This window comes from Stenella coeruleoalba (genome assembly GCF_951394435.1).
Source record: "Stenella coeruleoalba genome assembly, chromosome: 7".
NCBI classification, from domain to species: Eukaryota; Metazoa; Chordata; class Mammalia; order Artiodactyla; family Delphinidae; genus Stenella; species Stenella coeruleoalba.
In genome coordinates this window covers 72,688,011-72,702,896 of record NC_137153.1, presented here as the reverse complement: position 1 = coordinate 72,702,896, position 14,886 = coordinate 72,688,011, and the positions used below count along the sequence as shown (strand labels likewise).

The 14,886-nt window shown below is 40.7% G+C and overlaps 1 protein-coding gene across 10 annotated transcripts in view; it reads right to left on the bottom strand.

Annotated features, from left to right (window-relative positions):
• Window positions 1-14,886, bottom strand: part of PIP5K1B (phosphatidylinositol-4-phosphate 5-kinase type 1 beta) — a 423,928-nt gene that overhangs the window by 150,245 nt on the left and 258,797 nt on the right. For all 10 annotated transcript variants that reach the window (XM_079925690.1, XM_079925691.1, XM_079925688.1 and 7 more), the window contains 2 exons: window positions 13,628-13,758; window positions 1,578-1,695 (listed from right to left, as the gene is read on the bottom strand). In XM_079925690.1, the coding sequence (XP_079781816.1) occupies window positions 1,578-1,695; window positions 13,628-13,758 (249 nt within the window). The remainder of the gene's footprint in view (window positions 1-1,577; window positions 1,696-13,627; window positions 13,759-14,886) is intronic.

Sequence of the window (14,886 nt, the reverse complement as noted above, 5' to 3'; positions counted from 1 at the left end):
TTAACTGGTAACGTATGGCAGAAGATGAGCTATCAATCTTATTTTCAATAACACAGTATCAAGACCCCACTGGGTTCTCCAAACATGTTTCGTGAATGACAGTGACCCTCAGTAATTACAGAATGGCCAGAAACTAAAGGATCTTCTCTAAGGTACACCCCACCCCCCAATCCTGCAAATGTGTGTGTTTGTGTTGTACTTGAGTGGTTGGGAGGGCAGCGTTGGTAACGCTGGGTAGAGGCACCTGGTCTCTCCATCCAAGGGGTGTGGTGAGGCAGAGATCAACACAGCCATTCTGACAGGTGTGAGGTGATAGCTCATTGTGGTTTTGATTTGCATGTCTCTGATGATTAGTGATGTTGAGCATCTTTTCATGTGCCTGTTGGCCATCCGTATGTCTTTTTTGGGAAAATGTCTATTCAGATCCTCTACCCATTTTTAAATTGGGTTGTTTATTTATTTATTTTTGATGTTGAGTTGTATCAGTGCACATTTAAGGGCAGCAGGGCACCCAAGGACTTTCTACTCAGTTCTCATGCTCTGTGAAGACTTATTAATGTGTCTTGAGGAACCAGTATTCTCTCATTCATCAGGCAGAAGTCATGTTATTTTCTTAGGGCCCAGCTAAATTCGTGGGTTTTCATCATCCCAGAACAGAATCAGCTCTGAAGTTAACCATTTATACCTTACCCAAATTATAAGATACAGTTTAAATACTCTCTGTTAAGAAGTAACACATGTTGCTGTACTTCCTCTGCAAAGGATTCTTCTAGGATCTGACTCAAGTCTTATTAAGATCGTTCAGAATGGGATGAACAATAACTATTTGATGGTATCCTTCCTAAAGCTTCTTGAACACCAATTTTCAAGAGCCCCAGGGTGTTAACAGTGATCAAATTATGAGATAAACCACTTTTTCTCTTGAAACAGAAAGAGAGCTCCTGGCTTCTTGAATAGGAATAAGGTAAAACTCTGAGGTCACATCGGACATTCTCACAATAAGGCGGCTGTGTTTGTACCCACTGTGTGCAAGGAGGCAGACAGGGAGAAGAGACAGGCCTAAGGATAATACATGTTCTGGTACCAAATAAAAACACCTCTAGAAAGAGCCGGCATGAAGAGCTGTTGAAAACAAAACTATCCAGCTGCTTTAAAATCATATTCAAATTGTAGGTCAAGGTGAAAATGGCTGTGGGCCAAGGCAGGTTTGAGACGAATGGTATAAATAAGTCAATTAAAATAGGAAGGTTTTCATACAGAATCCAATCAGCAAAATTCACAGGAGTCTTTATAACTAATTATAATATATCTGTTAGAATAATTATCTGAAGTAGCAACCGATACCCCACTTATTCAACTATCAATTACCATAACACATTTTGTAGCTATCAGGTAAGAGCTGCAGAGTCAAACTACATTTCCTGAAGCTAAATTTATAATCCTTATGAAACTTGGAACTTTTACTATGCTCCAGAGCTTTGTAAAATAAGAGACACAAGCCACTTGTCACTGTTGCTATGAGAAAAATGTTGACGTCACACATTTCTGGAGAAGGAAGGAAAATGATAGGTTCTTACCAAGTAATCATCAGGCTTGATACCAAAAAGTTCTCTGAAATATCGGAATGCTAGTGGAGCATATGTCTTAAATCTGAAGTCTGGGTAGTGATGTGCTGGGGTCAGATTGCTCCCTTCACTGCAGTTAAAATGTTAAAAAGAAAAAAAAAGAAAGAGAGAGAGAAGGAACATTAGCAAAGACAATTTTGACTTCAAATTCTAGCTCTATTTGTCCTGTGCCAATTTCCCCTCTAGGAAAACATCCCTTGATACTGGGTCTCTCTAACCTCATGTCACAAAGGCCAATGGGCATCAGGTAAAAACAGATGCTACCGCAGCAGGGGCCACTCCAAGCAGGCATCCCTTGCCAATCACAGTGTGTCTTTAACCTGAAAATTCATCATCCCCCTCTGCCTCCTTCTTGGGAAAATCTCTCCATTTTCCCCAATGAAACCACTGATGTAATGCTTTAGGTATAAGATCCAGGGCTCAGTGTTTGGAGCAATGCCCAAAATGCATTTTTTTGGCAATGAATTTTGAATGTTGGATAAACATTTTAAACTAGAAATAAGTAAAATAATTTAGAAAATATCTCACCAACAGAGAGAACCATCACAGTGGAAATAGATGGGTCCTGAATCTGAACTCTTTCTTACATCCATAGTTACAGGAAAAAGACCTTAGATATTTTAGGGATTTTAAAACCTGATTTCCATTCCCATATATATATCATTATATTTTTTTCCCTCTTCTGGGTTCACCTTTGAACATTTTTGTGCAAAATTTATGATATATAAAAGGTATAAAGAAATCAGTGAATACTCATGAACCTAAAATGCTGCTTAAGAATATTATTCATATAGTTGAATTGCCTTCTGTACTTTTTACTGATCATATACCCTTCCTTCTCCTCAGAGGCATCCACTACCCTGAATTTTGATGTTTACGATGTTTACCATTCATTTTATTCTTTGACTAGATATATTTCACATGACATCAGAAAAGTCACCTAATCCTTCACTGTAAGAAATTAGAACAATGCAGAATAATATACTTTTATGTAGAGATCCAGGATCTCTTTTTACCATATTCTAGATGGGACACTGAAGGCTGATTTTCATGGATGTTAAACGAATCAACTGTGCAAATAAAAAGGCTTTTAGCACACAACAAGCACTTGGAATCTACTAAGTTTGCTGAGGTCAGTCAGAATTTTGTATCAGCACCTAACACATGGTAGACGATAAGTATTTTTTGAGTGGAAAAAATGAGTTTTCAAGATAATGCTAATTCAGTAAAGTTGATTCTTAGGTGACGCTTAGGTTCAAAAGTCAACATATAAAGTCAAAATCACCATAGTCAAAGACCATCCTTGATCTGTTCAATGTATCCAGTGCGGCCAGGTTTTCCCCTGCATGGTTACAGATGACTGTTCCTTTTGGTGAGTTCCAGAGGAAGTAGTTGGCTTGTGTTGTTAGGGGCCATCCTCTTATAATAAATCTTATCTGGAAAGGCCAGGACTGCACTCAAGCAGCAGCAAGGCACACACAGGAGGGGAGTGACACAGGAACGGAGGCTGCCTGGGAGAAGAGCTCATGTATGGAAGAGCCCCCATATCACCTGCTCACTTAAATGGCTACTGTTGCCCTAAGTAAGTACAGCTGAATATTCATAATGCTTGTATGACACCCAGGTATGGTATTCAAACATTTCCTCATTCCATATTTTGGGATTTATGAGGAGACATGCACTCAGTTATAGCTTCTATGGGATTGCCAAAAGGAATAATTTTGGAACTTATATGAATATAACTTGAAAACATGCACTATGTAGACATAAGAGGTAAAAGCAGAGGTTCAAAATGACCTCTGACATCCTTCTTCACTGTTGCAAGCAAGTAAAAATAATCACAATGCCTTGGGTTCTGAAGCAGGCTATTTTCGGTGGGTTAAGAGTGTTGCCAATTTTTTAATTTGTTCCACTCTGTTTTCTCCTTTCAATCTCAGGCAAAGCAATTCATTCCATTACAGCAGATCACCTTCAACATTCAAGAGTAAAATAAAACACCCGTTCCACTTACATGGAATTATTCTTTAAATGATTTATTTCCATGCAGTTGAGGGGCCCAAGATTTTATTAGAGAGGATACAGTATTTTTTTTTTTAAGGAGATGTTGGGGGTAGGAGTTTATTAATTAATTAATTTATTTTTGCTGTGTTGCGTCTTCGTTTCTGTGCGAGGGCTTTCTCTAGTTGTGGCAAGCGGGGGCCACTCTTCATCGCGGTGTGCGGGCCTCTCACTATTGCGGCCTCTCTTGTTGTGGAGCACAGGCTCCAGACGCGCAGGCTCCGTAGTTGTGGCTCACGGGCCTAGTTGCTCCGCGGCATGTGGGATCCTCCCAAACCGGGGCTCGAACCCATGTCCCCTGCATTAGCAGGCAGATTCTCAACCACTGCACCACCAGGGAAGCCCGAGGATACAGTATTTTTTATTATCATTTTCATTTTTGGTAACTCTGAGCTTCTTGAGTTGTTCACCTTTCCCTGAAGCAAGTATTAATTACAATAGTTTTCCTTGGATTCACATCTCCCTGAGTACTATGGTTTATTTAGCAATGGTGTAAAAAGGATAGTGTTAGGTTTCCTTGGCAATGAGACAGGCAGACACATGCGCACACGCGCGCGCGCGCACACACACACACACACACACAGAGAACATCTCTGGTTAGAGAAAGGGAACATTCGTTTCTTTAGGTATCCACCCTGACACAGCTCGTATTAAAAGCCACCGCATCACTAAAAATGAGAAAAATCTAGCTAGCTTTGGGCCACATTAAGATACAGAGAATGGTAAGGGTCAACTGTGAGGCAGGCTTGCCTGTATGGGGTCATCAATAAATTGTATTTGTATAAATGGAGATGATGAAAAGGGGGCAGGGGTAATACTTAACACAGGCATTATAGAAAGTGGCAATTTCTTCACAGCATAACTAACAATATATTAATAATTAACTGCTGAGGTTATACAATCTTGAACCTCTCCATTTGCCTGAATGGAGAGGAACATTCCCTAATAGTGGATCATAAAACATTGCCACTTTTTTTTCTCTTAGTAGGTTTTAGCTTATGAATTCTGCTTTCCTTTGACAAACATTAAGACTTTGCATTCTGTTAAATCATACTGGATACCCTGTATGGGAGTTAAGATGCTCCTAACTCCCTGTGGTCCAGGGACACCTGGGTTCCGGTCCCATCTCTGCCATTTACAAGCTGTGCTCTCTGAGGCCTGGTACTGAGCCTCTAGAAATAACATGGCCAAGTGGATGGAAACATGAAAGGCCGTGCACCTGGCCAGTGGGGAGCCCTCAGTGTGTCTGGATGATTAAGGCTGTGTGCTGACGGGAGACAGCCCAGGGTTGGACGTGTCACGTGGAGAATGAAGTGACTAACTGGCTTAAAAAAAAAAAAAAAAAAAAGGGAAAATGAAAGTGACAAAATGAGAAAATATTTGCAACTCATATCACAAAGAGCTAATCTCCCAATACAAAGAGCTCCAAAATACAGCAAAGAAAAAGACCGAAAAGTTATATATGTAAAAAAAATAGCCCAGGGTATAATCAGGCACTTCACAGAAATGGAAGCATAAATGGCTTATGCATATGAAAAGATGTTCAACCTCACTTATAATAGAATAAATGCAAATTAACGGTCACCGAGATATCATTTTCTCTCTCAGATGGGCAGAAATTTAAAACATTGATATAGCTCAAGGGAGACTGGTACCCTGAGGCACTCTTAGTGGGAAAGCAAATTGATACTTTTCCTTTGGAGGACATTTTCACAACTCCTGTCAAAATGACGAATGTACGTACCTCTTGATTCAGCAAATGCATGGCTATAATTTACAGTACAGATAAACTGCTGTTTGTACAAAATGACATGTTTGTACCTGGTTATTCATTATAGCACTGTTTGTAAGGACAAAGGATTGGAAGCAACTTAGATGTCTCTCAGAAGGGAACCAGTCAACGTAATTATGGTTCAGCCACACACTGGAATACCACGCAGCTATTAAAAAAGAACGAGGAGGCTTATGTACTGACGTGGTGAGATCTGAGACAGATTAAGTGAAAGAAGCTTGATGCAGAATACTGTGTATGGCATGCCACCATTTGCATACAAAAGCAAAAACTATATCTTTGGCATGTATCTGCACAAAAAATGCTTGAAGGATATACAGACCCCAAGTAACAGTGACCACTAGAGTTAGACAGGTAATAAAGGCACAGGAATGAAAGGGACCCTTTTCACAGTATTTCTTCTAAAAGCATCATGAAGATTAACCCTTCTACATATTACCATTTACAACATTAAAAAAATTTTTTTTAAGTTAGGGGTAAAAGCCATAACCCCAAAACAAAGCTCTGCACACTGGGTACCACACAGCAGAAGGGTTTGCTTCTGCTTATTAAGCTGCTCCAGTGAGTAACAAATACCAACTCGGCATGAATGAAGTTCTATTGCAGGAAATGCAAATTAATGGGCTGTTGGCTCCAGCTGGAGTTTCTCAGGAGGTATAGGGCACAAGTGCAACACCAAACAGCGGGTGCAGTGAGGATAAGCCAGCAGACACTAACCTGATTTTCTCAGGTTGGGCACTGGCAGACCTACTGGGTACCAGTGTGGGTGCTGGTCCACTGATGCCCAGCACAGAGGCTCCTCTGCACGCGCACGAAAGGCTAAACCAAGGCAGTAACACAACCGCGATCAGCGTTAGTCTGCTGGCCCGTGGAAGAGGTCCACCAAAGACTCCTGCAGGCTTTCCTTGCTGGAGCCTGGGTGGTAGCCCACAGGAGACTGTCCAGCACCTAGACTTCTCCAGCAAAAACGGACTCTGCTGAAGAGCAGACTTCTTCACAATTTAAGACTGATGTTTCTTCAATCCATTTATGTAGTGATTGGGGGAAAAAACTCCACTTTCCTGTCTTGGCATAAAATCGAGCCTTTGGAAATTTCAGCTGTGAGGTTTCCACCAGGGGTTTGACATGTCTGGATCCCAAGAGCTGGTAAAATGTCACCAATAAAAATCTGGAGGCCGACATGGGATTTCCAACTTGCTTTTGCCAAGTAAGAACCTAAGCAAGTAAGTCAACACACAGTACTGTCCTATCAAATTATTAAAGAAAGGGTTTGTTAACTCCACCAGAGGAGGAAGAAACTTCAACTAAAAAACTGTACTTTTCTCTCTCTTGTCCTTTCCTCCCTTATTTCACCAAGAAGCAAAGTTTGATTATGGATCTGCTCTGGCATTTTGATATTCACTCTTCGGAGGAGTGTTCAATTGTTAATTTAACTACATTTAATTTAAAGTTAGTGTTCGTCTTAAGTCCAAAAGTACATTATTTCTTAATGGCAATAAATGTTTAGGATTATACAACGCTGAAGCTCGAGGAAGCATTAGCCACCGTCTGGAATTTCAAATTTAGCAGATAAGGAAATCAAAGTCCAGGGAGGGAAAGTACTGACCGAGGCTAGTCAGGAACAAACAAGAGGGGAGATTAGATCCACATCAGGGCAGTGGAAAAGTCACAAGCAGTCAGCTTTGCCTTAACTTCAATTTAATGTTCCCCGGTTAGTCTTCCTTTTCAGGATCCAGTTAGAGGCTTCAGGTACAACCTGCCCAAATACCCCAATTACTTCCCCAGGAGGGCCTCAGGTAGGCTGCGTTTGATTAGCCATGCTGGGGTTCTCATCTGTATGTACCGTGAACACCCAGCTTTGTGTATGTGATTTCAGAGCCTGATAGCCAAGCGCTATTTTTGGCGGCACTGGGTGGAGAGATGTGGTGCGAAGCAATGGGGTGAAACTGATTAAGCATCTCCAGGACCCTTAAGGGGTCCAGTGTTGGAGCTGAGGCCCAGAGCTTTGAGGTTTTAGAGGCAGCATTTTATATATGGTGAGCTTCCTTGATTTCAAACTGTAACCGACAGTTAGTGGGTTTGTGGCCTCCTGGCAAAACAAGTGGGTCAGCAACTTCTAGGTGACAGATTTATCATGAGGGATCGGCCCATGCAATTATGGAGGTTGAAAAGTCCCACGATCTGCCATATGCAAGCTGGGGGTCCAGGAGAGCTGGTGGTGTAATTCCAGTCCAAACCCGAATGTCTGAGAACCAGGAAAGCCAATGGTATAAGGCCTGGTCCAAGTCTGAAGGCCCAAGAACCAGGAATGCTGACGTCCCAGGGCAAGAGAAGATGGATGTCCCAGCTCAAGCAGGGAGTGAATTAGCCCTTTTCCCACCTCTTTGTTCTCTTCAGGCCCTCAACAAATTAGATGATGCCCACCCAAACTGGTGAGGTGATTTCCTTACTCAGTCTATTGATTCAAATGCTAATTTCTTCTAGAAACATCCTCACAGACACACCCAGAAATAATGTCTTATCAGCTATCTGGGCATCTCTTAGCCAGTCAAGGTGACACATAAATTTAACCATCACAGCAAACATGACCACATCTCCCATGAGGCAGGATCAGTGAAGGGTCCTTTGTCCTAATGTACAGATGGTGATACTGAGACAAAGAAAACTTAAGTGCAATACAATTGGACAAGTGACACTACAGTCCAGTAACAAACTAGTGGTGGCAGCCAGTCTTCAAAGTAGACCTTTGTAAGTCAGGGTATGAAGAAGCAGCTTTAAGCATTATTAATTGCCTCTGCCAACTCAGGCAAGGCAGAGATCGCACAGGTTTCACATATGACTATTTAACCTGTGAAACAGAAATTGGTCCTCTCTCTTGCCAAATTAGACAGTGCTCTTGAATGGAAAAACGAAACAAACATAAGAAAATAACAGACATACCCCCCTGCTGGTGCCAACCTCCTTCTGCTGAGCACATCTGTGATGGGTACCCCTGAGCCGCCTTGTGAAACACGAGGCTGCACCATCTTTTGAGGCGAATCAGCTGACAGCCAGTCTTTAAAAGTCAGTAGCTGAAGACAGCTTAAATTCCAAAACCAAAGAATGCATTCTGCGGTGTCATTTACTGGGAACATGTGATATCGTTGTTCATCATCTAAATGTTAAACTTCTCAAGTAGTTATTACCGCACTGGGAAATTATGTTTTCAAGACAATTTCAAATAAGTTAAAATGTTATGTAATATTCAGTGCATGCAATAAATCTTTCAATTTTGAGTTAAAGGAAGAGGTATATAATTTTTATTGACAGAAAATCATTTTTCCGCATCCCCACTACATAAATGTTGAATAAATATTTAAAAAGTTTTGACTTGAAGGGACCTTGTGTTATCGGCTTGTCCAGTGACAGTCACACCTCTCATTTAATCCAGAGAAAAATATTCTGGCAGCTTTGTGTTCTATCCACATCTATATAAAACCTGGTATGGAATGTCTGTATAGATCAGGGGTTGGCGATCTTTTTAGAGTCTTGTTGCGACTACTCAACTGTGCTGTCGTAGTGCAAAAGGAGGCACAGACAATATGTAAGTGAATGGGCGAGGCTGTGTTACAAGTAAACTTTATTTAAAAAAAGAGGCAGGGGGCCAGCTTTTTCTCTTGAGCTGTAGTGTGCTGACCCCTGGTACAGACAGATTCTTGGATGAGTTTATGTCAGTGAAACTTGAAATGCAGGTGGTTGGCTAGTCTGTCAAAACCATAACGTCTAGCACTGATATCTGGCAACACTTATATGACAACACTTATATGACCTTTGACATATATGTTTGCTTGTCATTTAGAATAATGTTTCACCCTTACAGTAGTTCTGTGGAATTCTCTCCTCTCTTTGAGGGTATTCCCTGGAGATTCAAATAAATCCCAAAGAGCGTCCATCAATCTAAGGGCAGTCTGTGCTTTGCAATGGTCCTCACAGCAAGCTAAACTCCATTTCATAAGTGAAGAGATGAAAATTCAGGAGAGTTTTACAAAGTCTTTGGTTAGATAATTATTCTTGAATATGGAAAGATATATAAACTTTTATTGCCAGCTTTCCAGAGAAGGCAGTGATGGTGTCTCCTGCAGGGGAGCAGAGGGACGGATTCAAGCTCATTGTCAAGGGGCCAGACAGGTAGATTTAGTTTCATAATTCTAGATTTTTTTTTGATTCAAAAATGGAGAAATACTGTTCCTGTGCTTTATCACCATAGTGTCGGGAGAAACAAAACTTTGGAGTCAGGCACCCCGGAGTTCAAATCCTGGCTTTACCATTTTTTGGTTTATCACTTTGGTTCCCAGGGCCTTAGTTACTTCATATATAAAATGGCTTTTTTATGGCAAAGATGAAAGTAATAACAATAATTGAATAATGCATATTATATAAATATTATTAATAAAATTATGCTTGGTCCATAGTTGGCACATAAACTTTGCCTCCCGTTGCCAGTTCAGGTTCAGGTTTACATGGTAGAAACATTATAAAACATCCTCTTTCTTCCTAATTCCATTTACATGGGAACATTTATCTGCAACCCTGAGTTTCTGATCATGGCACAGAATTTGGGGTCAAAAGATTAAGATATGACCATGGTTCTCTTACTCATCTACTTTGTGACCTTGGAAGATCATGGAACCAGACAGTTGAAAAGGGTATTATATCATCCTTCAAGTCTTAAACAGGTCCAGAGCTTTCTCCATCTACAAAATGAAATAATCTGTAGTGCAAATACATAATATCTGAAAATAACTTTGAGCCACTTTAAAATAAAGAAATAAAAAAATAACACAATGCACTTTGTTGCTAAGGGAAACAGAACCAGCAGCTTCCTAGCAGTGGTAAATTAAAACATCTCAAGGTACCCTAATCAATTAGTTCTATGACCCAGATAAATGCATTGAATTTTAGAGCCACCAGAGACTTCAGAATGTTTCAGTCGCTTCAACAAGGGCCAGTCCTGCCCACCTTTCTCTACTCATCCACAGGCATATGGGTAGGTAGGGAAGGAGCATTATTTGGCCCCTTTACTGAGTTATAAATGACATACAATAGGGTATAAAGTTTATTAATCTTCACATATGCATATACCAGTGAAACCACCACCATGATCAAGATACTGAATTTATCCATCACTTTGGGGGGCATTTTGATTGCTACAGTTACTGGCAACTGGCAACTGGGGTTGACAAATGTGCAGTCTTGCACAAAGAATTAACTCATCCAAAAAAAGCCAATAGCATCTCCATTGAGAAATACTGGGTCCAATCCCTTTGCTAAACCAATGAAGAAACTGATCCCAGATGAGGAAACTGAGACAAGACCCCATGTAAGTTTCTTCTGCTTCATATAAATGCATCTGGAGCACATATGTTCTTTAAACAAACAATACAGTATCTGCTGAAAGAAATTCTTGCCTGAATCAAACATTTAATGTCATATTGACATTTAAAAGCTATATATGCTTTAAATGCTATATTTTAAATGTGACAATGGACTCCTCTAAATAGGGTCAGTTAGGTGCCCCTCACCAGTGACATGTGTGCCATTCAGCGGCTGCCGCTGCTATCCTGGAATATAGAGTTAAGGTCAAAGATACAGAAGCCAGCCAGGTCCAACTCTGGTTTCTTACTCCTGAATAAAAAGGTGAAAAAAACTCTCATTCTTGTCTTAATCATAACGATGCAGTATGCTTATGAAAAACTGTCAGTGAACAAAAGGAATCAAGGCACTCAAAGGGCCTAAAAGAGCCTATGAAGACCTCAGTTATGTGCTCCTTGTTGTACGTATTTCATACAGTGTCATGTACAATTCAGTTGCTAAACAGATGTAATTTTGATATTTAAGATATTAATTAAAAAATCATTTAGGGGGCTTCCCTGGTGGTGCAGTGGTTGAGAGTCCGCCTGCCAATGCAGGTGACGTGGGTTCGTGCCCCGGCCCGGGAAGATGTCACATGCTGTGGAGCGGCTGGGCCCGTGAGCCATGGCTGCTGAGCCTGCGCATCCGGAGCCTGTGCTCCGCAATGGGAGAGGCCACAACAGTGAGAGGCCCGCGTACCGCAAAAAAAAAAAAAAAAAAAAAAAAAAAAAATCATTTAGGGTTTTATGAGCTGCAAGAACAAAACTTGGTATCAACTAGAACAACTGTCACCCTAAAATGGGAAGCAATGTGCTAGCTCGGTGGTTCTCAAACTTTTATGTGCTTAGAACCACCTGGAGCAACTGTTAAAACAGATTCCTGGGTCCCAGACCCAGAGTATCTGATTTTGTTGATCTGGGGGGAGCCCAAGAATCTGCATTTCTAACAAGTTCCAGATGATGCTGATGCTGCCGGCCTGGGGACCGTATGCTTGGGCCACGCCTTCCTGCGGCTCCCATCAATGGTTGGCTCTGTTGATTGGACACTATGAGAAGAAAAGATCAGCCAGGATGCAGCAGCCTGCCCTTCTGTGTACACCCATCTTGAGCTGTAACTGCTCCGGCAACCTGAACTCACTGCCAGCCAGCCTCTTACAAAAGGCCTCTGCTCCTCTTGTTCTTTGCAGTGGAAGAAAAAAATAAGGTTGGAATATTTGGGTAGAGGCCCTAGAAGACCATGAGAATTAGAATATTCTGGAAACACATTTACAGGACTTTGAGCCTGATTCACAGGAATTTGAGCCTAACAGAACATACCAAAAGATTAAGATAAACTCATAACCTCCTGACTTTAAAGAGAAAAAATAGTTAATACATGCTGTTTTGGAATGATAGGTTGTTAAAAACAAACACAACGACATTTTCCAGCTATAGAAAGAAGAGCAGTGTCATGAGCAGACAGGATTATATCTTAGGCCTTGGGGTTGTCCATTTTCTGCATGGAAACTAGTTCTTGTGGCTGCTAGGGAAACCTAGAGAAGCAAACTTTAAAACTTGCATAGACCAACTTTGTTCTTCAGCCCAGAGCATTTAAAGCAAAATGAAGCTGTCTGGGTTCATAGCTGACTTTCTTTTATCCATGGGCTCTGTTGTGGCTACATGGACACCCTCACCTAAAGGTTTTATTTCTAGGCAGTTGACACCTGGACATAGAAATAAATGTAAGTACCATCTCCCTGAAGGTTTTTTAAAAAAATAAGACAATGAGAACACTGAGAGGAAAAGTATCAGTCCAACCATTCTCACTCAAGCCAAATAATAATTGATAATAAAATTGGCTTATTTTGGAGAGAAAGTTATTTTAAAATAAATGACAAGTCAATCCTCATAGCCCCAAAGAAAATATAATTGGCCCCAAGCCCCCAAATCAAATATTTTTATTTTTTTGAAAAGTCCTGTCTGTAGTACTACATTTCCAATTTAATCATGAGTAGTTCTCTTCCTATGTTAAGCCAGTATTAGACTTATAAATTATTTATTTATGTATTTTGGTAAAGCATGTATAACATAAAGCTTACCATCTTAACCATTTTAAAATGCAGTTAAGTGGCATTATGTCCATTCGTATTGTTGTGCAACCATCCCTACCATCCATCTCAGACTTATTAGTTTGATTTCCCCCCGCCCAGTATAATAAAGTTAGACGTGATATGTATGGGTAACTTGGGTGTTTTTGCAAATATGGCATCAAAATAGGGGGATCCTCATAAGCTTTCTGGAGGAAAGTTAAAAGAGGAGATACATGAGTGTACTCAGACAGGAGGCCCAAACGCGCATCCCCCAACTCATCTTTTAAATTAGGGCTAGCAAAAACTCGGCACCAGCTGCTGCGTCTTGGGTGCCCTCTTTTTCTAAACCTATGCAGACATTACTCTGTGATTATTGTAGTCTTTCCCACTGAATCTCAGAGTCTTTCTCCATAGGGTCTTCTAAGCATTATCACAACTAATTAATTACAACTGGCCCAAAGGATGAACCCTATTTACCACCACCACATACAAACGCAAGACACCCGACGCAACCGAAAGTACTAATCATTTGGATTGCTCTTGGGCAAGCCAAAGGTCTAACGTGAACATCAGTACACGATCTACACAGGCATGGAAAATAAAGCCTTGTACTGGTAGAAAAGTCTTCAACATGGAGATGTCACAACGAAGCTTCCTTAGCATAGAAATCATCACAAGTAACAACGTTCTTACCTGGGTAGGAACACACTTTCCACCACATAGAAGTCTTGCATGAGAACATCTCGATCTGGCTTGGAGGTGAGATTACCCACTGTGTATCCTATCCCCAGCTGAATAGCACCTTTGATGGCAGATGATGCAGTCTGCAGGGACAACAAGGATTTCGGCGTTAGCCTCAGTAGTTGGGGCCTTGCTCAATGTCACAAGCAGCAAAAACAGGAGAGCGAGGTTAGATTTCCTTTCTTGTTCCTAAGCAAAGAGGAAGCTAGGTTTGGAAAGATGACAGGCTGCTTCTTTTAAGGGAGAGTACTTTCCAAACATCAAGGACACTTCTTGCCATGAAATTATTTCGTGGTAATCTTTCCAATAAGTGTTCCTAAGGTCAAATTACAGTCCAAAATCTCCATCTTTCTTTTATTAAGAACTTAGAAACTTGGTAGAACACTTGCAATATACAGAATTATAATTTCTACCAAAGGATAATTGAAACCATTGCATTTTTTAAAAAATTAGAAGTTCTGTAACATACCTATGGATGAGGAAGAGTGTTTGTCTTCATAAGAAATGAGAGAGCAAAAAATAATTTGAGCCTTTGGAATATATAAAAAATTTTTTAAACATCTTTATTGGAGTATAATTGCTTTACAATGGTGTGTTAGTTTCTGCTTTATAACAAAGTGAATCAGTTATACATATACATATATTCCCATATCTCTTCCCTCTTGCGTCTCCCTCCCTCCCACCCTCCCTATCCCACCCCTCTAGGTGGTCACAAAGCACCGAGCTGATCTCCCTGTGCTATGCGGCTGCTTCCCACTAGCTATCTATTTTACGTTTGGTAGTGTATATATGTCCATGCCACTCTCTCACTTCATCCCAGCTTACCCTTCCCCCTCCCCATATCCTCAAGTCCATTCTCTACATCTGCGTCTTTATTCCCGTCCTGCCCCTAGGTTCTTCATGACCCTTATTTTTTTTAATTTTTTTTAGATTCCATATATACGTGTTAGCATACGGTATTTGTTTTTCTCTTTCTGACTTACTTCACTCTGTAGGACACACTCTAGGTCCATCCACCTCACTACAAATAACTCAATTTTGTTCCTTTTTATGGCTGAGTAATATTCCATTGTATATATGTGCCACATCTTCTTTATCCATTCATCTGTTCAAGGACACTTACGGTGCTTCCATGCCCTGGCTATTGTAAATAGAGCTGCAGTGAACATGACCCTTTTTGAATTATGGTTTTCTCAGGGCATATGCCCAGT